The sequence below is a fragment of the Vulpes vulpes genome, chromosome 16 (assembly GCF_048418805.1).
Source record: "Vulpes vulpes isolate BD-2025 chromosome 16, VulVul3, whole genome shotgun sequence".
NCBI lineage: Eukaryota > Metazoa > Chordata > Mammalia > Carnivora > Canidae > Vulpes > Vulpes vulpes.
The window spans coordinates 30,446,785-30,474,326 of record NC_132795.1 but is presented as its reverse complement, the minus strand read 5'-3'; the positions used below and the strand labels follow the sequence as shown (position 1 = coordinate 30,474,326).

Sequence of the window (27,542 nt, the reverse complement as noted above, 5' to 3'; positions counted from 1 at the left end):
ATACAACTATGCACTTAAGAGAATACCTTCTCACATTTCCAGCTGGCTCTGGTTGCTTCCCCCCAGGCCTTCCAATGGAGCTGCGTGGTTGTGCTGGCACATGGAGGAAGGATATTTTCCCAGCTTTTAAAAATTATAAGGGACATTTCTCCAGACATTAGAAATGCCACTCTCTAAATATTAGAGAATTATAATCAGTGAACTATATAGTATCTTTGGATTAGTATATCCTATTTAAATGTTTATATAATGAAATATGTCATTTGATAAACCATGAATGAAAAGAAAATTAATTTCTGAAATCAATTAATTAGGTTGAAGTGGCATTTTCCTTGGCATGCATTGTCCTAAGGAATGATCTGTTACAGAATGAATTACAAGAAAACGAAGGATTTAAATATGCCGATGTCCTCTATCTTCTTCACTCACAAGATAAGGTAATATCTTCATAAAATGTTAGAGCTCATGTAGGAACGTTCTTAGACCACATAATCAAATTACAAGTCTTTTTAACAGCAATGTTTAAATATATCACATAAGATGTAAAATCTTTTTGGTAGGTCATTAGTTTGTAATGATGAAATACTACTGTTCCATATTTTCCATAGTTGTCATATTTCTTGAAAATGTTGCAATTTGAATGCTTGAAGAACCAATAAGTCTCTTTTGTCTTGGAGGTGTTGAAACTTTTTCCTAATTTTATGAGTTTTCCAGTCTCAGTCATCCACTTCTTACCCAGTATTCTAGAGTGGTGCTTCTCAAACTATTTATGGTTAAGGAAAGCTTTTTCCCCAGCAATCTGTTATACGGAAGATAATTAAAAACAAACAAAAACTTTAACTTTTGAAATAATTTTAGATTTTCCAAAATTTGCAAAAATAGTATGGAGTGTTTCTTTTTTATTTATTTATTTATATTTTTTTAAATTGGAGTTCAATTTGCCAATATATAGCACAACACCCAGTGCTCCCCTCAGTTCCCGTCACCCAGTCACCCGTATGGAGTGTTTCTAGCATATCCTTTATCCACCGTTCCTGGATATCAGCAGGGAAATTAACATTGATACCATAACTATTAACTCATCTCCAGATTTTATCTAAACTTCACCAATTTCTTACCAATGTCCTTTTCCTCTTTCAGAATCCGATGCAAGACCTCCTATTACAGCTAGTTGTCATGTCCCTTTAGTCTCCTTCAATCTCTGAAACACCATCCTTTGTCTTTCATGACTTTATGTCTTCCATGATTTTGACATTTTTGATGAGTCCATGCCAGTTACTTTGTAGAATGTCCCTCAATTTAAATTATCTCATGTTTTCTCATGATTAAATTGAGTTGATGTGTTTTGGCAAGAACACCACAGAAATGCTGTGGTCTTCTCCACTCACCTGCCCAGTGCATCATTTCAGGAGGTACAGGTACATGCTGCTGTTACATCTTGTAACTGGCAGTGCTAACCTTGGGTTCTTGGTTAAAGTAGTGCCTGCCATATTTCTCCACTGCAAAGTCACTGTATTTCCCTTTCTCAGTTAACAAGTTTCTCAAGGTGAGACACTTTGAGACTATGCAAATACCCTGTTTGCATGTACTTTTGCTCACCAATTTTAGTATCCGTATATGCAACAATGATTATGTGGTATTGGCCTGATGGCAATTTTAAAAAGTTGTCTTTTTTTTTTAAATCAAGTTTTTATTTAAATTCCAGTTAGCTCATACAATGTAGTATTAGTTTCAGGTGTACAATTTAATGATTCAACACTTTCACACAACACCATAGCTCATCACAAGTGCCTTCCTCAATCCCCACACCCACCGAATCCTCCCCCTACACATTGCCCTCTGGTAACCATCAGTTTGTTCTCTATATTTAAGAGTTTGTCTTTTGGTTTTCTTCTTGCCCCACCCCTGTTTGTTTGTTTCTTAAATTCCACATATGAATGAAATCATATGGTGTCTATCTTTCTCTGACGTATTTCACTTGGCATAAAACACTCTGGCTCTGTCCACGTCATTGCAAATGGCAAGATTTCATTCTTTTTATGGCTGAGTAATATGCCATTGTGAATATAGACCATATCTTCTTTATCCACTCATTAGGTGATGGACATTTGGGCTCTTTCCATAATTTTGTTACTGTTAATAAGGCTGCTACAGACATCTTCTTCTTTGTATATTTATTAGTTGGTATTTAACTATAAGAAGAGCTGTTGCTTTTGAATGCTAACTCCCAGTTTCTGCAATCCTGTTGTCAACCATTTTGTGGACTATCACTGGTCCATGGGCCACACTTTGAATAGTACTAACCCCAGAGAAATTTGATACCTTTTGTTGTCTGCAGTGCATTTAGCCATCAGGGAAGAAAATTGCCAACTATCTCTGTCAGTTCTGTTCTGGGGGACTTAGGAGGAAGAAAGGAGGACCATAAGGAGAGAAATGAACTCACTGTATTATTTTCTTAAATATAGAATTCTACTCTACTATAGTATATGAAAAGATGGAGATGTGCTGCTGTAATAATACGGGGAGTAGAGGGCAAAGAGCCTGAATTTGTGTCTGACTAACTCTCTAAGCCCCCTTTCTTCTCTGTTCATTCATTCATTTTAGTCTCATTACCCTATTCCTCAGGGACACCCTTCTCCTTTTTCTTCTACTCTTAATCATGCTCCTTTTCTTCCCAGCCTGTTCCCACCTGCTTCACCTACTGGACCCTATTTCTTTGCATATTCCTAATTCTTTACTTCTTACTTTATGGCCAGGTGACTACTTTGTGTGTACATAATTTTTATTATGGAACATTTCAAACATATATAGAATAAAAGAGTAGCACAATGAACTTAAATATTCCTATGACCCAGCTTCAGCACTGGGTCAACTCACGGTCGGTCTTATTTCATCTATATACCCACTCATTCTTCCTAAATTATTTTTTTAAGATTTACTTATTTATTAGAGTGAGAGACGGGGGTCGGGGGAGCAAGAGACAGAGAGAGAATGGGAGCAAGTGTGCACATGCACAAAGAGGGGAAGGAGGCAGAGGGAGAGAATCCTTAAGCAGACTCCCTGTTGAGCACAGAGTCCCTGCAGGGCTCTCATAACACTGAGATCATGACCTGAGCCAAAATCAAGAGTCAGACACCCAACCGACTGAGCCACCCAGGAGCCCCTCGTCGTATGTTACTTTTGAAGCAAATCTCAGGCATCATATAATTTTATTGGTAAATATTTTAGTATGTACATGTAGAGCTTTTATATAATGATTAACAGTGCAGAAGAAAACTCATTAAATTAATGGTTCTTTCTGTACGATACTGTTCAAACAAAATATTAAAAATAAGATTTAGTGACAAAATTCTTTTCGGTATTTCTGGAAGATCTACCATATTTGTTCATCTTTGGCAAATGAACTGATTCTAAGGAAGAATGGGCTTTTGCTCTGTTTACCAAGTCCAAGAATATTAAAATGTGATTTTTAAATCATCTTTCTTTTTATTTCCCCTTAGGATATAGTACGGATTTTTACAAGTGAACTTATTTTAAGAGATGATAGAGATCATCCCACAAGGCCTAAAATGTAATATATAGCATGCTATACAAGGGAAGTTCTGATTTATCAAATCTACTTTGAAATGTTGATTGAAAATAAAAATACGGGGATCCCTGGGTGGCTCAGCAGTTGAGTGCCTGCCTTCAGTCCAGGGCCTGATCCTGGAGTCCCGGGATCAAGTCCCACGTCGGGCTCCCTGCATGGAGCCTGCTTCTCCCTCTGCCTGTGTCTCTGCCTCTCTCTCTGTGTCTCATGAATAAATAAAGAAATGCATCTTTAAAAAAAAGAAAAATCGATTAAAACAAAAATATCGAGGGTTAATGAAATTATGGTATTTCTTGTTACTATTTATTTATTTTCATACTCATTAGCCTACCACAGCCCACTTCTCTATTTTATATGTTCAATAACATTCTGGGTTAGCTTTATTACCTGTTTTCCCCAATAGTGTCATATTTTACTCCCAGAGCGAAGAATGAAATATATTTAGACGGGCAACAATTTGAAATCTATTACTTTGAGTAACATAAAAAATGAACTAAGTTAAAGATAATGCATGTTTCTCCTATTTCTAGGATATTTGTTTAAGGGCAGGCTATGCATTAACCCTTTTTGCCTTCAATAATCGCCTTCAACAATACCTGATATTGGAAAGTGGAGTAATGACCATATCAATTTTTGAACCTTTTCTTGAATCAACAATTGAAACAGAGAAGGCAATGGCAGCATTTCAGGTATAAAATTGGAAGTTAAAACCTCAAATCAATACATATGTCATTTTAGTCAAAATGGAAAAAATCAGAAAAAAATTGATCTGGAAAAGCATTTACCAATTTATAAAATTCACAGTGTTTTTCGCACCAGCCCTTTGTACTTCATAAAAATGCCATTATTTATGAGGGTATCTTCACTTATATACAATTTTAGAAGTTACATGGCACTTTTTGCCTCTGTACTTTGTCTAATGCTCCTAACAAACCTGAGAGGTTGATGAGCAGATAGTATCACTGTCGTCATCCCCATATTATGGGCAGAGAAACGGTAGATAGAACCCAAGACAAGTTTTCTAACTGCAGATCACACTGATTCTTCAAGCTATGACAACTGGATGTATCTGGGCGCTTCTTTTTCTATCCTATGACCTTTCGGAGAAGTATGTTCTGTGAGCCCATACTTCAAGGATGCAATACAGTGGCCTGCCATGTTCACCACAGTGATCAGAGTGTGACGACTACTCTAATTCAAACCCTTTCCACTTGCTTTTCTTCTAATAGATCATATTAAATTACTCCCCTTGGCTTCCAGAGAAGTACCAAAAAAACATAAAAGTGTAATTAGAGAAGCAGAATGGAAAATGTTCGATGATTCTATGCTTCTTTTTTGTTTTCAGATTATCATCTTAGCTAAAGTCATTATAGATGTGGACCATATTACATTGTCTGCGAGAGGTGTTACTATTTTAGTTGCTAGTCTGTATTCAATTCATTCCACTACTATTGTCCTGACAGGTAAGAAATAACTAGAAGATAGCTACATAAAACGACATCTGCATAAAGCTATTTTCAAAAAAACTTGTAATCTGAACAATAATAATAAACCTGGTAATATGTCACATGGTTTGAAGAAAGAATTGGTGTAAGTCTACATGGAACAATGGGAATCTATTCTGCACTGCAAATAGAAGCAGGGTAACGCTGAACATGGACTTTTTGATTTCCTAGTTACTTTTTCAACCCCCTAATTATTTTCTTAAGAATATAAAATGAGAATTCAACTATGAGCTACTAACAACAAAATTTACACACTGATTTATAATAGTAATGGCAGACTTATACTGCTATATACCTCTGTCTGGTTTTCTTTTGATCAACTTCACATTTTGCTTAACATTGAAGAGTTCCTTATGTTGCTAGGCAATAAAGCAAAGCAAAACAGTCCAGTAGAGTTCTTGGCACATTGAATGCTACTTGTGTAACTCTACTCCAGAGCTAATTTTCCAGATGAATAATAAATTAATTGACTTGATATATCGCTCTAACACAACATGAAACAGTATCAGAATGACAACCATATGGAATGACTACTACCAAAAAAGTAAATAAGGTCTTTATTTTTTAACTGAAATGAGTAACTGAAGGAAAGGAAATTATACTTGTTGCCACAGAATATTTTTGCTTGGCATGGAAGGAAAAATTCATGCAAATGAAAACTTTCTGATGGAAACTAGCTAGGAAAGAAATATGTTTAAAGCAAATTATTAAGTATATTTTTATCTAAATAGCATTCTTAATTCAAGTCATAGTAATTCTGTGACTCTGAAAAACAATTGTAGTGGGTTTAAATTTTACTCCACAAACTCTTGTGTGCAAAAATACTATCTTTTTAAAAATTTTTTTAAAAAAGATTTATTTATTTATTTATGAGAGAGAGAGAGAGAGAGAGAGAGAGAGAGGCAGAGACACAGGAGGAGGGAGAAGCCTGTAGGGAGCCCGACGTGGGACTCGATCCTGAGACTCCAGGATCGCACCCTGGGCCAAAGGCAGGTGCTAAACCACTGAGTCACCCAGGGATCCCCGCAAAAATACTATTTTATACTAGCTTTCAAATATTAATTTTCTCAGGTTGGTAGGAACTGAATCTCAGAAATGACTGGGCTTTCTCTGCACTCCACCACCATAGTCTGATGCATCTCGAGTCACGTACATGTCGGGTATCTTAAGCAAAGCACAATATTTGGGCCTCAGATATAATGTAAAATAAGTGGTGTGCTCAAGGTCTAAGTCGACTAGGTTCCCAAAAAGAGGCTCCAAAGGCACAGAAGTTTTGCAAGGACTAGGATTTCTGTTGCCAAGTGTCAAGTGCACCACATAACCAGTCTCCCCACATGGCTCCTGTTCCTACTATCTCCTTCTCAATCCCAGATTCTCTGCTTGCCTGCATTTGTTTCCCATTTCCTACTCATCTTTAAAGACACCTTTCTCCCTTTCACCTAAAATAATGCCCTCTATAAACATAGGCTTTAGAAAATATATGCCTGAAAAAAGGATTATTTTTAGATATTTTTTACGTTAAGCCATGCAACCCATCCTTCCCCATCCTGAAACAATAAATACAAAGGCCTTGGTATGTAAAGAAGGCCAGAAAAAAATATGCAAAAAATACAAGAACAAAACCCTGATAAATATCTTAGTGAATTATCCATCCACATTTATATGAGTGGATACACTTATATTTTAAAAATATGATGCACTTATTCCAACACAGCAACAATATTGTGAAAGAATATCACATGAAAGCTCTAAAAATAAAACACATATCCAAATGAAATAGTTTTAAGTTGGTAGTTGCACTTTTAATTACTGAATTACTTTATTATTTTCAATCCCCAAACATGTCTTTTTATGGCAAAAATTTCAATGATTTTAAATTTAAGTAATACATTGCTTGGGCGTAAAATAACATTAAGATCTTAACACAAAGCAATCTGAACTACAAAAAGGACATACTAATTTTTTTTACAGTAGTACAATCATTATGTTCATAGTTATTTAAAAAAAAATCCACTAAACCTCAAAACAAAATATATTCTGAAGCCATGGGGAAGAAAAGCTGATTTTCAAAATTTCCTACTGTTAAATAAAGCTAATTATATTTTACTCTTTATAACAGAAAATCAAATCAAAATTTTGGGGAAAGAATTCTACATTTCATATTATATACATGCTTTTTCTTGGCTCTTCTTCATTAAGAGAGTCTTGTGACTGGACCCTTTTAAATAATATGTGTAAATGAACAAAAGTACACGACGTCAGTTTGAACCAATCACATAACAAATTTTTTTTTCTTGTTTAATTTATAGGGAATTTAATAGCCAGCCTGGCTCATTCCAGAGCTGGTATTCCAGAAGCATTTACCACATTAGGGACAATCCAACGACTCTGCTATCATTTGTACTCAGGGAAAGAAGAGGTAAAAACAAAAGTAATTCTATAATTAAATATCTTAAAAATGTAATTGCCTCCCTTTAAGGGGCTAATTTCTCTACGGGTTAGCTATGTCATATACTAGTTCGTTACTAACTCAAAATTAGATGATGTTTCTAGTACTACATCTGCCATCCGTAATTCTCATTCCCACAAAATGTGCCCATTTAACTTCAATACTTAAGATTCAATATACAAGTAAGTACATTGATGATATAGAAATTTGTAATTAGAATATTAATAAGTCATTTCTATGATTATTCGGAATGCATGAAAGTGGAACCCACTGGACAGCTTTCCTTATGTGGCGTATGGAGGAGGCTAGGCTGCTCCAGGAGTAGTCTGCCTCTGACTGGTGCCCCCCACTCCCTCGGGGGCAAGGCAGTGTTCCTCCAACTGCAGGGCCCACAGGAATCACCTGGAGGCCTGGTTGCACCATGGATTGCTTGGGCTCCACTCGCAGTGTTTCTGACTGAGTACACCTGACATAGACCCTAAAATGTGCATTTCTAACAAGTTCTAGAAGCTGAAGCTACTAGCACAGGGGCCACACACGGAGAACCACTGTTCAAGGATGGAGACAGATGGGCACATTCAGCAGTCACAGGCTAGCGTGGAGACCAGCGGACTGACCCTCCGGTACCCGCCTGGGCCTGGCTTACGTTCATTCGATGGCGTTTCCTAGGCTGCCACTAACAGGTTTCACAGGAGCGGCTCAGGAATACACCCGAGCTCATATGAACAACCTCATTACCTCGGGGTTACAGGCCGCGGGTATTCCCTTCAAAAAAAGGAGACATCTACTTTTTCCGGGGTCCTGTAGCTGATACTCAGGCTGGTTTCCTTATTTTCGGCAGTAGAAAACTGAATTGTTTTCCTGAGCGTCTTATTTTTAACTTATTTTTATCCTATAGTCATTTACCTGGTTTCCTATTACAATCAACTGAGAAGTTCTGAAAAATCCAGCGTCCAGGCTGCACCCCCAAATAATTAAATCAGAGTTCCCAGGGAGGGGAACCCAGGTACCGAGTAACTTCTGTGACCAGCAGGGGGATCCCATGCCCAGTCAAGCCTGAGGCCCACTGTCCTAGGTCAGGCTCAGTGCTTCTCCCTGACTGCACGTGGGAACCACCTGCAACACTTAAAAACAACACGAATGCCCCGCTTCTACCCCCAAGGAAGTCTGATTCAGTTGGTGAGCTTTTTTTTTTTTTTTTTTTTTTTTTTTCGTTTTCTTCCTCTTTTCTCTTTTAACTGCTGGGGATTCCAAAATGCAGCTGGGACTGGGAACAACTGTGGAAATGAGGGGCAGCTGACAGCTGGGCCACACTCCGGGCGGGGCCTTTGGGAGAAGGCCTCTTGGAGGTTCAGAACACAGCTCAGCAGGAGGGTCTCTTCCTGTAGGTCCGTGCGGCCTGCTCCTGCGCCCTGGGCTACTTAACTTACAACGCAGACGCTTTCCGCCTCCTCCTCAAGGAATGCCGCAGGAGGCCCAGTCAGTTCCTCCGCCTAACAAGGAACATCAGCAGGGACGCGAGCGTTAACCCGGCCTTCCTAAGGGAGTTTCAGTGGCAGCAGCAAGTGGGACTTTCCTCCTTAAGGTATTGGGTCTCCAGCTGGGGCTGCGGGAGGGGAATCGCCACAGGGGACTTGTGAGGGAGGGAGTTGAGGGAGGATGGAAGGAGGGAGGGGAGCTATTCCTGGGAGGAGTGAACGCAGGCCTCGCCCACGAGAGGGAGAATCCATCCTGAGTGTCCACTGCCAGAGCCAGTGTGAGTTCTGACCGGCAACGGCACCGCGTGTGCAGCAGGCGTACAACCAGGGCTTGCGGATCCTGTTTGGCCAAGGTGATTCACCTTTCAAAACAGCTGTCTGGGATTCCGCTTGCCACCAGGTTTGCCCCAGGAGCCCATTTCTGGGACATACTTGAGAGGCCCAAGCCAACCAGGAAAACCACCATGACCTTGGCATCAAGAAAACTCGGGAGGTTCTGAAGACCTCTGAACTTGATTCAAAGCTAGGCCAGACTCCCGGGGTAGAAACGGGGCCAAATCAGACCTGCGGCCAGAGTTAAGGCAGAACCTGACAGGCACTTACTTCCTCATCCAGGATCTGGCGTCAGTGTTGGGGTCTCATCAGAGCCAAAGGTTCTGAATGGAGAGGAGACTCTCTAGGTTGGGCGTTATGTTCTGTCTTTAGTCGATACAGCTGAACTACAAGTCTTCTCTGTAACTGCCACGATTTGTGTAGGAAACAGAACTAGTGGATGATGCAATATTTACACTCCAATAATAGAACAGGACCCAATACTGCATCATGGTTCTGTAAATCAATTTTCAATATAGAGAAAAAGGAGTCCACCTTCATTTTAATTCTTGGAAAAACTGAGAACCCAAAACGATCTGATTTTATGTAAAAGACAGGGAAATCTAAATTAAATTCCTGTAACTGGCAGTGTTAAAGATATTAGTTCAAAAAATTAATTTATGGGACGCTTGGGTGGCTCAGTGGTTGAGCACCTGCTTCCAGCCCAGGGTGTGACCCTGGGGTCCTGGGATCCCACGTTGGGCTCCCTGCAGGGAGCCTGCTTCTCCCCCTGCCTGTCTCTCATGAATAAATATTAAAAAAACCCAAAACCCAAAAAAGTAGGATAAATAATGAAAAGTATAATCTTATATAGTTGCTCCCAGACTAGCCCATATGGCAACTTTTCAGGAATTAGAGAAAGATGACCCTTTTTCAGGATACTTTACTGTCATCTGCTGGAAAATAGGTGTAATAACTATACAAATCCACAGCAACTGAAGGTGAATGGCACCCCTTGGAATTGTGAACACTCAACTTTTGGGATTGGAAAAGAGTGACCAGTGATCAGTGAACTTCTAAGCATGGTTAACAGGGGTGGTGAACTGGTAACTAATAATTACTCTTATAACCAATAGAGTCATGAACTCTTCTTAGAGTATTTACATGGACTATTCCCTTTATTTTCCATGACCATTCAGTGAAGGAGTTTGATTAAGTGAAACTATGGGAAATGTGCTAAAGATGATTAAGTTTGGAAACTCTGGGATGGGTAACAATACCCTTCCACGAAATATTCCTTGATACCACTACTGGCAAGTACAGTGATTGTGGCTGGAAACATGAAAGCGTTTTTTGGGTGTAAATACCACTTCTCTATTCCCATCCCCCAACCAGCCCCAAGAAGAGCAGATTAGAAAAGTCTCTGGATATGCAAATTTTGGACTATGGAGAGAGACATAATTTTACTGGTGTTAACTGACCCTGTATGAAAGCCCTCAACCTAAATGCTAACTTTCACGTTACCCTGTGGCCATGAAATTAGCACATGGACAGTTTGAAGCCTAAGATTCATTAAAGTGGGAAACAGCAAATGTTCCTCATCAAATTAACCAGCTACACATTTGTGATACCATCTTTAATGTATTAACTTTAAGCCAGACTTAAATTTTATTTTATACACATTAGTTACGTACACTCTGTTACTCGTTGGCTTGAAACACTTTATTGGTAAACCACTGCTTTGAAAATAAAGTCTTTGTGATCAACATGTTTTCCTTTTAGTTTAGAGAGAAATGGGGGACCATCCGTAACTCCTGTCTTTAAAAAAGGTAATTGATTTTTCTTTAGTCTCTGAAGTAACTCCTAGCCCTGAAACCTTACAGTTCTGTGTTCCACTTCTAAAAATCAGAATGTAGAGGTTATCCCCTAAAAAGTTTACCCATAAATTCTGCTTCTGTCATTTTGTGTATTTAAAATATCTTCCCATTTACAAAACCATGGTAATCATTTCTTTGAAGGCCTTCTCTACTAGATCACTTGGCAGAAACCCAGTCCTCACTTGTTCTCATAAGCCATGCATAGAAATAGGTCATTATTGAAACAAGTATGGCTTAAATTACGATCTTGCTATTATTTTGTTTCACGTACAACTTGTCTTTAAATTCTTAGGGTAAAGAAGCACACTTTTCCCCAGTGATACGCTAGTTTTATATATACTTGGTAGTTGTTGGCTGAGCGATTTAGACTTGCAGGATCGGAGTACAGACCTTACAGAGTTACTCACCGTTTCCTATTAGACAGGTAATAGGGAAAACATTACTTTTTGACTTCATTTATATGCTTAGTGCTTATTCATGTGTGCTTAGTGTAGGGCCAATATCAGTCTTTTTTTTTTTTTTTGTATATTATCCGATAGTTAAAAGCAAGGATACAAAGGATTCAAAAGCCAAGATTTGTTTATAAGTCACAAGTGGAAAGGGAGAGAATAAAAGAGAGAACGTCACTTATTCAGGGAGTGTCTGAGGAAAGGTAGGTTTGTGGGAGGTTAAATATATGAATATCATGAGTAGAAGAATATGTTTTGTTTCTTTTTTTTTTTTTGAAGAATATGTTTTACATAGCTTCTTTAGTGTGAGTTATTTACACAAAGGAATAAAGTCAGTCGTTTATTTCTTCACTTAAATATTGTTTTCTTGTTTTGTTTTTTTAACATTGATTTTTACGTAGCAATCTGTGTACCATTAATGGTCTGATAATGTCTTCACAGGTTTATGATAACAAAAGAAAAAATAATGACAATATAGCAAGTTTCTGATAAAGTTTCATTTAATATAAAATGTGAGATAGTACTTTTACACTTTCTTTTGGGTGTTAAGATATCCCTTCTTTTACAAAATGACATTGGCATTTGTTCTTTTATTAGTCCCAATTTGGCATACTAAAAAGTTGGCAACCATATATTGGCCCCCACAAATTTTGCACTCTGACGTCTTAAAAGTCTGGAAGTTATGGATCCATTCTCTTAGTATGTTTTAATGATTTGAAGAAAATAGAATTATATAGAACCAAAAGCAATGAGACTAAATCTAGGACTCTTGGGCTTAAGAAAGAGATATTTAATTGTGACTGTCTAATTTTCAGGGAAAGAGCACCAAAGAAAATTAAAACCTAAAATTCAACCAAGAGATTCTTTGACTTTAATCCCTCCTATAACTAACTTCACGGGACTCTTCAAAACAACAAAAAAGACCACTGTTTCTCACAATATTTTTTCCTTTTCTTCTGCAATTCCATCAGACATCACAGAAGTATCAAGACCAAGAATAGTGTTTTTGAACCAACTTGGGAAACATGTACAAAAAGCTAATTCAGAACCTGCAGAAGGCTAATTAAAGCATTAATATGAAAGTATGAAGGAACTCCTGAGTAATCCTTTTAAATTATTTAATAATTTATGCTTTAGTAATCTCTACAATCAATGTGGGGCTTGAACTCACAACCCCAAGATCAAGAGTCACATGCTCTCTACTGACTCAGCCAGCTGGTACCCCCAAATTTTTTACTTTTGATTTTAATCTAGTTGTAGTAAAAATATATATAACATAGCTGAATATAAGCAGTTTAAATGGAAGTTCTTGATATTGATACTTTAAAAAAATATTTTATTTATTCATGAGAGACACAGAGAGACAGAAACATAGGCAGAGGGAGAAGCAGGCTCCCTGCAGGGAGCCCGATGTGGGACTCAATCCGGGGACCCTGGGGTCTCATCCTGGGCTGAAGGCAGACGCTAAACCACTAAGCCACCCAGGTGCCCCTTGATTTTGATACTTAATAGATTTTCTCTAGCCTGTTTACTGAAGTTTAACTTTAGGTCAGAGTTATAGTTTCAAAAACTAAATACAATTTTCTTGCACTTAAAACTATTAAAATATAGCAACTGATACAAGTGGCATAAGTAGTATATCTTTATCAAGTGTTAGAAACATGTTAAATTGGTATGCTGGGCTAAAGAGGCCTGATTCAAAATAGCCCACATGTTAACACTCATTGTAATACCCTGAGATATTTAATGATAAATACTACAAATGCATGAGGCTTTAAAACACAAAATGTAGAAATGTATACTTTTAGGACTTTAAAAAAAAAAATCTGAAATCACTGCCCACCAAGTATAAAAGTATGTCTAAAACCGTGGCCACCAGTATTGACCATTCTCCATACTTGAAGTATTTTTGGTTTACAACTGGAAAGTATAATGCTCTGTGGCTTAGAATCATGTGATGTCTTTGCCCAAAGAGGACCGTTTCCAGTTAAGTACAAGTTCTGATGTACATCTGCTTCTATTTTACAGCAGGTAGATTTTTTTTTTTTTTTTTAAAGATTTAGGGGATCCCTGGGTGGCTCAGTGGTTCAGCGCCTGCCTTTGGCCCAGGCTGTGATCCTGGAGTCCCGGAACTGAGTCCCACATTGGGTTCCCTTCATGGAGCCTGCTTCTCCCTCTAAAATCTAAAAAAGATTTTTTAAAGATTTTATTTATTTATTCATGAGAGACACACAGAGAGAGATAGAGAGGCAGAGACACAGGCAGAGGGAGAAGCAGGCTCCATGCCAGGAGCCCGACGTGGGACTCGACCCTGGAATCCTGGGATCACGCCCTGAGCCAATGCTGAAGCCACCCAGAAGTCCCAGGCAGGTAGATTTGATACAAAATCAAGCTGCTTCACTGTGTCCTTTAAAGCCCTCATTTTTCTCTGTCCAATTGCTCAAGTGTCTCCTTACAGTCCACCTGGGCTGCACTGAACATATATATTACCTAGCAGTTATTTTCCCTAATGTGCCTTAACACAAACAATAATGATAGTGATGATGGCAGCTATAGGAACTTAGGGCTTTCCATGCAGAGTCTGAAGCCTATGCTTTTAGCCACTGGGCAGGAAGAGACCTCTCTAATCTTAAAATTTAATTCTAATTCTGGTGGATGTGCTAATATAGGAATTATGAGTGGGGGGAATAGCTTATTCTATTTCTATCTAAGGGATACATAATGCAAATGGTAAGAAACTGAGTCATTTATTCAGCACTGTTAAGGATAAGTATTCATATTAATGGAAATATTAAGCCTCTGTAGATGTAAAACAAAACCCTCCAAACAAACAGAGCTTTGACACTGGCCTTCTGGTGGACTAAAGAACATATTTTATGAATATGTTCAGGGTTGAGTATTAGGGATTCTTTGTATTCAATAATATGAGATACTTCCTGCGTTTCTTGGCCTACCAAGGCCATCCTACCACTCCGAAAACTTAAAGTATTTTTCCTGAAGTACAGCTCCTCCAGTAAAGATTATTTTTATTACCCTACATTTTTTCTTTTTAAAAATTATGTATGAGGGGCAGCTCATACAGTGGCACAGCGGTTTAGTGCCACCTGCAGCCCAGGGCATGATCCTGGAGACCCAGGATAGAGTCCTATGTTGGGCTTCCTGCATGGAGCCTGCTTCTCCCTCTGCCTGTGTCTCTGCCTCCCCCTCTCTCTGAATAAATAAATAAATCTTAAAAAAAAACAATTATGTATGAGAAAGGCCTCAGGATAAGAGGATTTCAGCAAATTGCCTGCCTTCTACCTGTACTATTAGCTAAGTCTACGACATACGCTTGCCCACATAGAGGTCAGTATTTCTCCCTTCCTTATCCCTTCCGTATTTCTCTCTTCTTTCTCTTCCCTTATTTCTTATGGCCAGTACTGAAGGCCCACAGATGTGGGATGCTTTCTCAAATTGTTCATTTACCTGTAGTTTCTCTTATTTATAACATGAACTCAATTTTGACATGTGTGCTTGTGGTACCTGGAGCAATTTTGATACTTAAAAATTTTTGATACTTATAATTGTTAAAAAAAAATTGAGATATCATTGTATAATATTGTGATAGTGGGAAGAAATTTTGGTCAATTTTCTTCCATACTTTGAATGCACTCTGATTGTGAGAGTCACAGGAAATACTTAAATTACTTCTCTGTGAATTCACGTTCACATGATACAGAACTCAAATAAAAATGAAAAGTGTGAATTCACAAACTAATAGTTTCTTCTAAATAATATTTATAAACCAATTCTATTATAGCTATACCTCAACAGCAAAGAATACAAAGTTTTACAAATATTGTCTGTTTCTATATGTTCCCTCATATGAATATTTTCTATTTCCAAATGGATAATTACAAAGCAATACTCTATGATCACAGTTCTTTAAAAAAAAAAAAAAAAAAAAAAAGACAGTACATTCAGTTACTTTAGACAGAAAAAAAGTGATTACCTGGTATAAAGTTTCAGATTCAAAGGAAATTATCAATAAACAAAACCAAAAACCTTTACATCTCATATATTTTCATTGATTAAATACAATTTCTAAAATAATGGCTATAAATATATGTGGTCAATCATATTTCTTAAAATCTCAGATGCATTTTAAGAAATGTATAGACAGACATCCCAACTGCTCCAGGGAAGACACCTAATAACATATTTTTATAATTAATAACTTGCATTTTGTTAGAGAGTCACCTTTTGTCTTCATTTAGAATTCTCTGATTTGACATGACTTTGACTTGGCTACTTTTCTAAAATTGTTTTCTCATTAGAAAAGTCAGGCTGTTTCAAACAATAGCTTCTACTGATAACCATCAGTTTGCCAGGTGGGGAGGGGACTAGGGTGAGCAGGTGAAATAAGTGAAGGGGATTACGAAGTACAAACTTCCCGTTATAAGTCAAGGGATGAAAAGTAGAGTCGAGGGAATAGAGTCAATAGCACTGTGGTAACTTTGCCTGGTACAGATGGTGAGACTATACTTAATCATAGTGTCATAATACATATAAATGTGAGTCATTAAGTTGCACACTGTAATATAATATTGTATGTCAACTGTACTTCAATTAACTTAAAGTAAGATACATAGAATATAATCTAAAAAAAATACCTTTTATAATCCTAATATGAGGAAAAGAGAAAAAAAGTCTAAGCCTGTTTAATATGGGGCCAAGATTTAGCAGAATCATTGTATATCTTCCATGGTTTTCTTTCTACTTGCCAATATCAGTACATTCTTTTCCCCACAAGATGTTTTACTTTAATTTTGATAATAAAAAAATTACACTCCCTTATAAGACAATGACATTATTAACAGTCTTTCAGAAGAGGTTAAATATCAAACATAAAAAAACAAAAGAAAGTCTTGATAAACAATTAGTATTATGTATCTTCCAAAATTTCATACACAAAAAATCACAACTTAATGTTGAAATACTACCTTAAGAGATTTTTTGAAGAGCAAAAATCAAATCTCCATTTTTAACCGTGGTACTTTTATGGCGGCTTCTCCAACTTCTTCTGATATATCTACTCCAAGAGGACATCTGCATTATAACCAGATAAATCTCATTATTTCAAATACTTGCTTCCTGATCTGTTGCTAGTTCTGTAGATTATTTGCTTAGAATTCTGACAAACACTGTATGTGTCTAATGTATAATATATGATGATGGTTCTTGAACACAAATACAGCAGGAATAATAGGTGAACAGAAGGCCAGTTCCATTAACAAGAAATCTAAATTTCAGGATTTTTTTTTTTTTTTTTTAAGATTTTTGTTTATTTATTCATGAGACACACAGAGAGAGAGAGAGGTAGAGACACAGGCAAAAGGAGAAACAGGCTCCATGCAGGGAGCCTGACATGGGACTTGATCCTGGGTCTCCAGGAATCACATCCTGGGCTGAAGGTGGTATTAAACCGCTGAGCCACCCGGGCTGCCCTAGAATTTTTATTTTTTATTATTTTATTTTTTATTGTATTTTTTTTTGTTGTTTTCTTTTAATTTATTTAAATTTCAGGAATTTTAAAAAATACTTTGAGGTATAATTGACATGTAAACAGCTATACATCTCTAATGTATACAACTCAAGAGTTTGAGAATTAGAAGTTTTTGAAAGAAATAGTTTTACTGTTCTCATACTATGAATAAAAACTTAAAATGAAATCGAAAAATGACAAAAATGTCTTATAATTCTCTTACAAAGCTGAAAGGGTAAAAACAATTTACCATGCAGCTAATGTCAAATCTACATCTATTTCTACTTTAGAAATTCCCCTGGTTTTTATGGATTCTTCTCTGAGGTTTCAAAATCTGGCTTGCTTCCTTTCTACCTTCCTCTGTCACTCCTGGCAAGAGAGGTCTGAGATCCTACTCTCTTTCTCAGTTCTTCCTCAGTAAATAATTTTGGCCTTAGATTTCTGTTTTACAACACTGTCCAATATTAAGGCTTCAACTGGACCCTAATCTGAAAAAACCCATGGTCTTTCAGCCTCAACACTGTCACAAGAAGGCGACACCAGATCAGACAATATATTTAACCTGAGGCTAGGCCATCAATATAGGAGATTCATTCTGCCAATACTAACTAAATTCTGTTTACGGTAAGTTGTGTTTTTTTTTTTTAAGATTTATTCATTTATTCATGAGACATACACAGAGAGGCAGAGACACAGGCAGAGGGTGAAGCAGGCTCCATGCAGGGAGCCTGATGTGGGACTTTACCCCAGGACCCCGGGATCACGGTCTGAGCCAACAGCAGATGCTCAACTGCTGAGCCACCCAGGCGTCCCTGTTTTTGAGAAGTCTTAATAAGTCTATGGTTCATGTAGCTATAGTTATGGATTAAAATGTTGAAAAATTTTAAAACATCAAATAAAATCATGTTGAAAACAGAATTACGGCAGATTATGAAACATAACCATCCTTTACTATTTTACTATTCCAGAACTAACCTAGACCAGAAATTGATAACAAATTGAAACACTGTGCTATTCTTTTGAACTCTGATCTGAGAGGAAATAAGGCTTTCAGAAAACAGGTATCTTTTGGCCCTCTTTCAGCTGCCTGTGGAGAAGCATACTCACAAAGCAGTCTCACACCTGACTGCTTTGTACACCTCTCCCTGACACTCCCCAACATGCCAGCTAGTCCTGAGATTGCTTGACATTGCAAAAGTCCAGGCCATGGACATGGTTTCTATTCTGCTACTAAATGCGGGAATTCATCACCCCTACCCCCCACCTATTTCTAACCTATGATTTGTCAAAATGTTTATAATTTGATATTACAGGAGAGATATTTCTTAGAAGAAGAAATTTCATGAAAGAAATCAATGTGATCTTTCTTCAGGTCAATGAAAATCTTCTACTGCAACTTGTACAGAGATTATAAAAGATACTACGTACTTGGGTTCATAGCGGATACCTTCTGTGTTGTATAAAATGCCCACACCAGCACGCAATCTTTCAATACCATTCCTAAATAAGAATCATTAAAATAAAATAAATAGACCAACAGTTAAAAGAAGACTTAGTATGATGAAATGGCAAATGATGAGTGAAGCATATATATCCTGTGGCTCACCATGCAATCATAATGCCATTGTCAGTGCACAGTCTGGGAGGAGGACACAACAAAGTGCACTGTGTTGCGTTTGTTACAATTTCCAGAGCTTTCCTGATATAGAAGTTACTTGCAACACCTCCAGATGCAACCTGAAGGAATTGAAAAGACCAAAAGTACCAAATATTATATATGGATATGAACCAAACTGTTAGCTACACCTGGGGAAAATACCAGCATTATACAGTAAAAAAACAACACATTTTGATAGGTGTATATATGTATATAATAACAATTTGGACGAAAAGAAAATCAACAATTTCAGTATCAGCATATGATGATTGATTTATTGATTTATTTATTTAGAGGGGGGCAGGGAGGGACAGAGGGAGAGAGAAACTCCATACTGAGCATGGAGCCTAATCAGGGGTGGATCTCATGACCCTGAGATTGTGACCTAAGCTGAAACCAAGGGTAAGACATCTAACTGACTGTACCACCCAGGGACCCCTGACCACTTTCATTTTTGTACATTTTCTTCTTTTTTTCCAATTATAATAAAAGTACAATATTTCAGACCCTATTTTTATTTATAAACATTTTTCTCATTTTACATTATTCTTAAGCAATTGCCTTTGATATTCACATAATATTCCATTTTGTGAATCATTTAAATATTCTCTCATAATTTTCAAAAGGATGAATTTTAAGATAAACAGGAAGTTTACCACGGCTTTTATGCAGATTTAAGGGATTTCATCAAAAGAACATAAATTCAAAGGAAGCTAGCTTATTTTTCTAAATATAATGATAGCAGTTACTGCATTTCATTTCTTATTGTAAATCCACTTCCAAATTCAATGAGAAGATGAAGTCTTGGAGGTTTTTGCCACAAAGCCTGTACAGATGTCCCATAAAGCTGCCACACCTATATAAGAATTGGTTATTAGTCTTTATTCTGTAAAGTTTCATACTTTAGGGCTAGTATATGATATAAAGTTATTTTCATCCTAGAAATTAAGCTCAATTAAGCTCCTAGAAGAAAAGTTACATACTGTAAAGTGTTAACCCTATTGTTAGGAGACGACTAAGCTTACCAGTACTGACTAAGCTTACCAGTACTGCGTTACTTTGAGGTAACAAGTCTCTCTGCTTACAATACAGAATGGCACGATGTGTTCTTTTTGCAATGTGGCACGCTGTTGTGTGCTGTACTGCAGCAGCAATGTGTGCAGCTGAAGACAGGATTTGTCCCTTCTGGATCCCTGCAGAAACGAGCAGGTATTTTTAGACACAATCCAGCATTACGTATTTTATCAACTCTATTAATTAGAAAAATACCTTCCTCTTTTTCCTTTTGTGTTATTATCCTATCAGTAACATGCTGAAGTCCAGTAAAAGAAAAATCACAATTTTTAGCTCGTTGCATGGGAGGTTTGATATCAAAATGCAGTTTATTTCCTTGTTTGGCCAAATGTTCTATAGCCTTCCCACCACTCATGGTGGAGCACTCTGGATGTTTTATCAAAGACAATCTTCTTGCTACCTATCAAAAACAAAAGTTTTTGTAATGAGTCATAAAATTGCAATTCTGAAACCAAGGTGCAAAGGAAATTAAATTTACTAAAAAACAAAAAACAAAACAAAAAACCAGAACAAATCTGGATGAGTAAGACATGGGATGCTTTTAAAATTTGGACTACAGCTGGTAGTAAGGACAGATTCTCGCTCCTTCTGACAGCCTGATCAATAGTGGCCAATCACTGCTTCCCTATCACTTCTGCTCTTCTATTGGGAACGAAAAGTAAGTTTGAAGTTCACAACGACTGCTTAATGATAAACTTCAAAGATTAGAACCTGTCAATTTCTTCTAATCATTTCAGCTGTTGGCAGTAGGATTTCTGCATATAGCAGTAGCCTCAAGGATTCATAAACAAAGGAAAAAGAAACCCGCTTGTTAGTGTGGTCAGCAATTGTGATGTTTAATCATAAAACTTTGTGCAGCTTTATAGTCTTTACGTTATCTTTATATACCCTCTTATTTCACATTTTTATAGTGCTTTACATAGCAATTTCTTTCATATATTTTTGATTAAAAACATAACTGCAAACATCTGAGCCTTTATGTACTGATGAAAACCTCTTACCATTTTATTCATAATGGGTAAGAATCTCTTATAAAACTATGTACTACTCTTTTTCTGTTTTTCTTACTGTGCATAAATTTTTCAGTCTAATATATTAATCAGAAATATTTGGATAAATGGTAGCAGTATATCTATTACTATTTAATTGAAAAAGGTACCTTAACAGAAAAGAATGGAGAAATTAATTCTTAATTACCTTGTCAAGCATGTCACCTGGTGCTATGTCCAAAGACTTTCCCAGAAGCAGAAAATCTGAAACTCCTCTAACTAATGCCAATAGACAATGGCCTCCAGAAATCAAAAGAACTAAAAAGGGAAATTCTACTTTATTTAACAACCTAATAGTAAGTGCATGAGCCTCCATATGATGAATGGGAATGAAGGGTATTTTTAACTGGTCTACTAGTCGTAAGCTAAATGATAAGCCTACTCCCAAGCTTAACGCAAGTCCTGGTTTTACAGTAGTTGCAATTGCTGAGAGTTCACTTGGAGAGATTTTACTGGTAGACAGAGCTTCTTTCACTATTCGTTGGATATTTTCTCTGTGAAGCTGCTGAGCTACTGGAGGAACAATCCCACCTGTTCTGGAAGAAATAAAAAAACTTTATAATTAAAACCTTTTATAAACTTTTTATAATTAAAGCTTTTTATAATTTTAGGATTGTGAAAATAGAGTAAGAAAAGTTTTATATCAGGGCTGAAGGCATGTTTTCAAATTAATCATTATATAGGTAAAAATGTTAGTCAAGTATATTCAAATATGTGTGCCTTATAATGCAGCTCACTATGAGAACTTAGTATGCAGTGATTAATAATGTCTGACGTTTCAAAATTGTACACAACAAATTCCTATGGATTTGTTGATGAATTAGATCACCAAAATAATCTTAAGAAGCATTCTATAGAGGATGTCTTGAACAAGGACAGGATAAAATTGGATTTTAGAAAAATTAATCTGTCTGGAGACAGGGAGATTTTTTAAAGAAGTTATTGTAAGAGTATTCGTTTACATCATAAACTGCGTGACCATGGGATGTGAAAGAAAGGGACAGAAAGCCCTGAAAACTGTTATAATGGACTGGCTGTATGAGGGAGGGGGACCAAGGCAACCAAGACCATTCAGATATTGAGCTGGAATGACTGGGAGAAAAGAAATACTAACAGAGAGAAACATAAAGTCAATTTTGTGAAGAAGATGAGTTTATTTTTAAAACACACTGCACTTGAGGTCACAGCAGGACAGTAGACAGCTTACAATCCTGAAATACAGTCTGGGAATCTACTGCTTAGGTTGATCATTTTGATTTGGGGTCCATGTAGGATAAGCAGTGAATTATCTGCTCCAAATGTTGAGAGTGAAGAAGTAGGAGGCAAGGTTGCTAGCAAAAAATTTGCCAGCATGTGACTGACTTACAATCAGAGAAGCAGAGCAATAAAATATAGAGTCTGTAAGATGCACCTCTAATCTCAAAAAAATCTTCAAATATTTGATGCTGCAAGTTTTATACACAGAAATGAAAACCCTCAGTAGGAGCATTCAACTAGGACTTATTTAATAGTTATGTATTGTATCAGCCAAACAGGGAAACCATAAAACAATCTTGTTCAACACATTCATATAGTAATACTATTTTTTTTAGTTCTTTAAAAGAACTACGTAAGTTTTCTCTTCTATTGTTCAACTCTGCTAATGGCATTAAACTTTCTAATCACACACACACACACACACACACAAACAACTTTCTAAACACTTGGATTTCCAGCTTCATCTTCATCTCCTTTATCTCACTTTCCACAAATAAATGTATCACCATTCCCACTGCTGCCATCAAATTCAGAAGGCTCTCATCATCTCAAGTCTATTCAAAGCCTTCTAACCGCAATTCCCTAGATAGATTTTCTGATCCCTGCAGTCCATTCTACATTGTGTTGCCAGAAAGTAAAGCACAACGTAAAGCTGACCCCATAACTTGCTTACTCAAAAGCACGATCTTGACATTTGGGTGACTTTAAGTCCAAATACTTTCCTCCACTAATTCTTCCTTCACCCCACTTGCCTACCTTCCTTCCTATCTGTACCTCCTGTATGTATTTTATCTTCAAAGGATTATGCTAGCTATGCACCAGAGACAAAAGAGATGAGTAAGACCATGGCTTTATTCTCAGAAGAATTAATTTGTACACAATATGGAGAGTAGGTGATTGAGAGGCCAAAGCTAAAAAATGGCAGGGAAACCATCTGGCCTCAAGGTAGGAGCCAAGAGTCCAGAGAAGAGACAATAAGGGCTTGAACTGGGGCACCCCGGGTGGCTTAGCACTTTAGCTCTGCCTTCAGCCCAGGGCCTGATCCTGGAGACCCGGGATCCAGTCCCACGTCGGGCTCCCTGCATGGAACCTGCTTCTCCGTCTGCCTGTGTCTCTGCCTCTCTCTGTGTCTCTCATGAATAAATAAATAACATCTTTAATAAATAAATAACGGGAAAAGGAGAGGAATGTTTGAAGAAATATTTGGGAGGTTACTCTGACTGGATGACCGATTTGACACAGAGTATTGAGAAGGAAGTTAAAAGACTGTCCTTCAGGTTTCTGGCTTGGAAGAAAGCCCCCCCCCCCCCCCCCCCCCCCCGCTGTCCTCCATTAATGCATTTCATGCTGTTTTACAAAGACATGTTCACCAATCTGCCTTCTTCACTCATTTATATCAGTAAAGAAGTACTACTGTTACCAATAATAGCTTTTTTTTGAGCTCTTGCTACTTGTCAAGAACTGCACTACACATCTTGGAAGGATTCACATTTAATTCTCACAATATTATAAGTTAGTTGTCATTACTATCCCAGTTTCAAATATAAGGAAACCGAGGCGCAGAAAACTGTACAAGGTCTCATGTTGACCCAGAACGTGGACCTACACTCTAAGCCACTTTACAGGGTAAGCTGCTCAGAGACAAGGATCATACATCTTAGACATATTTGTACCTCGGTGCTTCAACTGCTGCCTGGCAACTGAAGGTATTCAGTAAATGCTGAGATGAGCTGTGTAGATGGTACCATACAGTTTACTTGCCTGTGTACTCCTCTCAGGTGACCTAGGCACTAACTAAATTGAATGTCTACCTGTATTTTCTCTCCTCTTTGCCTTTGCTATGATGTCTACTCATGCTACAGTATTTTTTTTTTGTCTCATTCACTGAAGGCCTACTTACACCTGCAATGTAGCACATGCTATGCTGGCTATCAGGCACACAGTAGGGATTAATAAAGATACAGCCCATCACCATGGAGTTTGGAGGCTATTGGGGTACAGACTGTACATAAGTAAACAAATGTAAAAATCATCAAAAAGATGACGAAAATAAGCAGGGTGTGATGATACAGAACAAACATGGTGGGAATGTCGAATTTAGATAAAGTAGTCGGGGAAGGCCTTCTACACAGTTAACATTTTTATGTTCAAAGGTCCAGGACACTCAAAAACACAGAAAGAACCGTGGTAGAACAGTTACTGTTCGCACCACTTGTTATATGCTTACTTTATGCTGCCTTGTACTGCATGCTCCGCGTTCCCTTGTAGCTCTGCCTATCATTGGGCCAAACTCCTGAAGGCAAAGACTCTCCTAGTACTTCACCCTTTCACACGGCATGCAACTGCTAGAGGCCCGCTCTGTCTCTCCACGTACACTCCTCCTAACTGCAATATCCTGTATTGTTTCTATTCCCTCTCCATGACCCTATCAGGCAGGTATTATCTTTCCCACTGTACACATGTGAAAACAGAGAGGACAAGGAACTCGCCTAGCATCAGAGTCACCACCGGGTGCCTAATCCCTAACTCAAATACAGGTCTGTGATCTCAAAATACTGACCTTTTCCACTAGTCACATGTGGATGAATTGATGGCTCAAAGACTTATTTGATCTGCACAGCATTTTAACACACTTTGAATCAGCAACTAATCTTAAAATCTAGAGCTAGTAGTTATATTCTAGATTTCCATTTTCTCTTGGGAACACTGATGATCACGTGGCACAGGGCTGGCATTTCTGCATGGCAACAACTGGCTGCAGCTGAGCAGTTGCCTCCTCCGGGTATTTCCCTCTTTGGGTCCAGCCCACTTATTGGTGTAGCCTGACTAGAGTCCTCTGCAAACAGAGGACTTTACAAACCCTGCGCTGGCCTGTGCTTTAACACAATCGTATTTTGTTACTTATTTGAGTGTCAACATGAGTTCTATGTATAAATGTGAATAGGATTTTTTTTTTTTTCCTGTGACTGACACAGTCTAGAGATAGGGTGATGTTCTCCTCGGACTTTAGTTGGGACCATGAAACCTACAGGTGGACAGAAGCAGGAAAAGCACTATTGAAGGGAAATGATGCCTAAATTGTGGAGCTGGGAATGAGCTTCGCTGTTACCGCAGGGGGGCTCAGCAAGGGCTGGGACCTCCCTGTGCAGACTTAGAAGACACTCGAGTGGCTCAGTGGTTGAGCATCTGCCTTTAGCCCAGGGCATGACCCTGGACACCCAGGATAGAGTCCCACGTTGGGCTCCCTGCATGGAGCCTGCTTCTCCCTCTGACTGTGTCTCTGACTCTCTGTGTCTCTCATGAATAAACAAAATCTTAAAAAAAGAAGCCACATCGAAGGGTTTGAGGTCTTTTACAGCAGCGACTAGAAGCCTTTCCGCAAAAGAACTCTGCTCCTGAAGTTGCACTTACATATGACAAATACAGAAGAATCATTTCATTTTCCTTTTCCGCCAAAAAAATGTGAACTACCCAGGTAACGTCTACTTACTTTAAGTGGACTTCAGTCTGGGAATGTATGGCTTCTCCCCAAACCTTTCCACTTTCATCCACCACCGCAGCCGCGGTATCATCACAACTGGTCTCAATCCCCAGGATTAGTTTATGAAGAAACAGTTTTCCAGGATCAAAGCCAAAACTTCTTAAAAACTCACACATCCTGCTTCTTGACGGCTTAGGAAGAGCCGCTGCTGCCTTGTGCAACGTTAGCATACCTACTCTATAGACAACTCCTGGAAAAGAAATGAAGAAACAAACTGTCCGGAACTGACGCTGACCACCAACGCATCCAATTAAACCCGATTCTGAGAACCTGATTCTTCAATATAATAGTTTTGTAGGATTATAAGACTGTACAGAAGTCAGCAAAAACTGTTAAAAGTGCACAGGTCGCTACGGCCTTTAACACGCAGTCCCGGCGCCCCCGTCCCGGCGCGAGGCCCTCCGGACGGTCGCCAAGTCCCCTCTCTAACGGCAAAGTGGGTCCATCTGCAGTTCCCACTGCTTCGCGGCGGCCACGCGCCTCAGGACGCGAGCGACGAGCGACCGGCCGGCAGACGACCGCTGCAGGGAGCGTTCCACCCGCCCAGGGCACGCCGGAACGCCCCCGAGGGGCGAAGCGCGCAGGCCGACAACCGAGCGCCCAAGGGGCGCCACAGCTCCCGCAGCTTCCGGCCCGGCCCGGAAGTGACGTCAGCGGCGTCTCGGGGCGCCGCTGCGGGGCTCGGCCCTGAGCTGCCCGGGGCGCGAGCCTGCGCTCAGGCGTCCCCTCAGGCTAGGCGGGAGTGGCCCGGCCGGGTGGCGGCAAGGTCACGCGGCGGGGTCGCCTGACGCCCCCGCACTAGGTTCTAAGCACTTCGCTACGTTACGAGAGAATTTGGGTTTGCCTTCGGCCGGAATTGGGAGCCGCTGTGAGGGAAGGCTGGTGCGGATCGCCGGCTTCCGTCTCTGAGGCGCTGTGGCCGAAGCAGCTGAAGACCGCAGGGCCGGCGTGGAGGCCGCGGGACCGGAAGCGCCGCGGGACCGGAAGCGTCGCGCTGGGGTGACGTGTGGCGCCGCCTGGTCTGTGGTTGAGGAGGCGCCGCGGCTGCGCCATCCGCCCGCCGTGAGTAGACGCCGCCGCCTGTCGTGGCCGCGCCGAGGCCCCCTTCAGCCCTTGGGTCGGTTGTGGGCCTTTGGGGTTCGCGTTTACTGCCGTGACCTTGCCGCCCTGAGCGTGGACACATTTACCCCAGAGGCGCTCCTCGCCCGCTGGGGCGAGCCGACCCAGCCAGGAGGCCGGCCCCGTGTGCTGCCGGACGCCGTCGGGCGCTTGGTGCGAGGAGTCACGGGGACCGTCCGGGGACACGCGCCTGTGCTCGCGGCCGCCGAGGTGCTGGGCGTCCCCGGGCGGGACACATGACGGGCAGAACCGCGACCTCGGGGGACAGCTGTGCTGTGCCCGCCAGGTGCCTCCCGCCACGTGCCGACCCCCCCGGGTGCCTCCCCGCCAGGTGCCCCTCCCCGCCAGGTGTCCCCCGCCTGGTGCCGCCCCGCCTGGTGCCTCCCCGCCAGGTACCGCCCCACCAGGTGCTCCCCCCCCCCTTCCGCCAGGTGCCTCCCCACCAGGTGCCTGCTGCCCTCATCTCCCGGATGAGGCAGCTGGACCACACAGCTGGATTTGCGGGCCACACAGTTCTTGGAATTTGTTTCCTCAACTTCCACAAGATAAAATAACTCCTATTTTCCCCTAGGACGTGCTGCTGACCCACAGAAGACAAAAAGAGTAAGACCCAAATGTCAAGAAAAAGTAGTTATCCCGGCTGCATGATTAGAGGTTCCTTT

At 39.5% G+C, this 27,542-nt stretch overlaps 3 protein-coding genes across 20 annotated transcripts in view; 2 read left to right on the top strand and 1 right to left on the bottom strand.

Moving 5' to 3' along the window:
- Positions 1-13,071, top strand: part of ANKAR (ankyrin and armadillo repeat containing) — a 48,727-nt gene extending 35,656 nt beyond the window's left edge. The window contains exons 16-22 of the mRNA XM_026002661.2: positions 315-437; positions 4,120-4,278; positions 4,935-5,052; positions 7,404-7,513; positions 8,932-9,128; positions 11,116-11,162; positions 12,475-13,071. Of these exons, the coding sequence (XP_025858446.2) occupies positions 315-437; positions 4,120-4,278; positions 4,935-5,052; positions 7,404-7,513; positions 8,932-9,128; positions 11,116-11,162; positions 12,475-12,722 (1,002 nt within the window). The 3' untranslated portion in view covers positions 12,723-13,071. The remainder of the gene's footprint in view (positions 1-314; positions 438-4,119; positions 4,279-4,934; positions 5,053-7,403; positions 7,514-8,931; positions 9,129-11,115; positions 11,163-12,474) is intronic.
- OSGEPL1 (O-sialoglycoprotein endopeptidase like 1) lies at positions 431-26,728 on the bottom strand. 4 transcript variants are annotated; one of them, XM_026002670.2, is made up of 8 exons: positions 25,711-26,401; positions 21,112-21,499; positions 20,110-20,314; positions 19,885-20,033; positions 18,790-18,920; positions 18,612-18,683; positions 16,642-16,747; positions 431-799 (listed from the first exon to the last, which is right to left on the bottom strand). In XM_026002670.2, exons 1-7 carry the CDS (start codon positions 25,929-25,931, stop codon positions 16,669-16,671), a joined length of 1,245 nt encoding a protein of 414 aa, XP_025858455.2. In that variant the 5' UTR covers positions 25,932-26,401; the 3' UTR covers positions 431-799; positions 16,642-16,668. The 4 variants fall into 4 exon arrangements, 3 of the variants coding, with proteins under 3 accessions (XP_025858455.2, XP_072598646.1, XP_072598647.1); XM_072742545.1 differs by lacking the exon at positions 431-799 and adding an exon at positions 26,606-26,728 and having other exon boundaries at positions 15,701-16,747; positions 25,711-25,951; XR_011997982.1 differs by lacking the exon at positions 18,612-18,683 and having other exon boundaries at positions 25,711-26,397.
- The window catches only part of PMS1 (PMS1 homolog 1, mismatch repair system component), a 109,172-nt gene continuing 108,031 nt past the window's right edge, over positions 26,402-27,542 (top strand). For 4 of the 15 annotated variants that reach the window (XR_011997981.1, XR_003235554.2, XM_072742522.1 and 1 more), the window contains exon 1: positions 26,408-26,823. The gene's annotated coding sequence lies outside the window, so the exon portion shown is untranslated. Of the gene's footprint in view, positions 26,824-27,542 lie in introns of all 15 variants that reach the window. The other 11 variants (XM_072742524.1, XM_072742523.1, XM_072742518.1 and 8 more) reach the window with 8 other exon arrangements.

Bases quoted from the DNA above. Each gene is read 5' to 3' on its own strand.
- OSGEPL1 (XM_072742545.1), bottom strand. From the start codon at position 25,931: ATGCTAACGTTGCACAAGGCAGCAGCGGCTCTTCCTAAGCCGTCAAGA. The intron at 20,315-21,111 runs GTAATTAAGAAT...TGTTTTTGATAG, and splicing joins CAGGTGACATGCTTGACAAG to GTAGCAAGAAGATTGTCTTT. The intron at 20,034-20,109 runs GTATTTTTCTAA...TCGTTTCTGCAG, and splicing joins ACAAAAGGAAAAAGAGGAAG to GGATCCAGAAGGGACAAATC.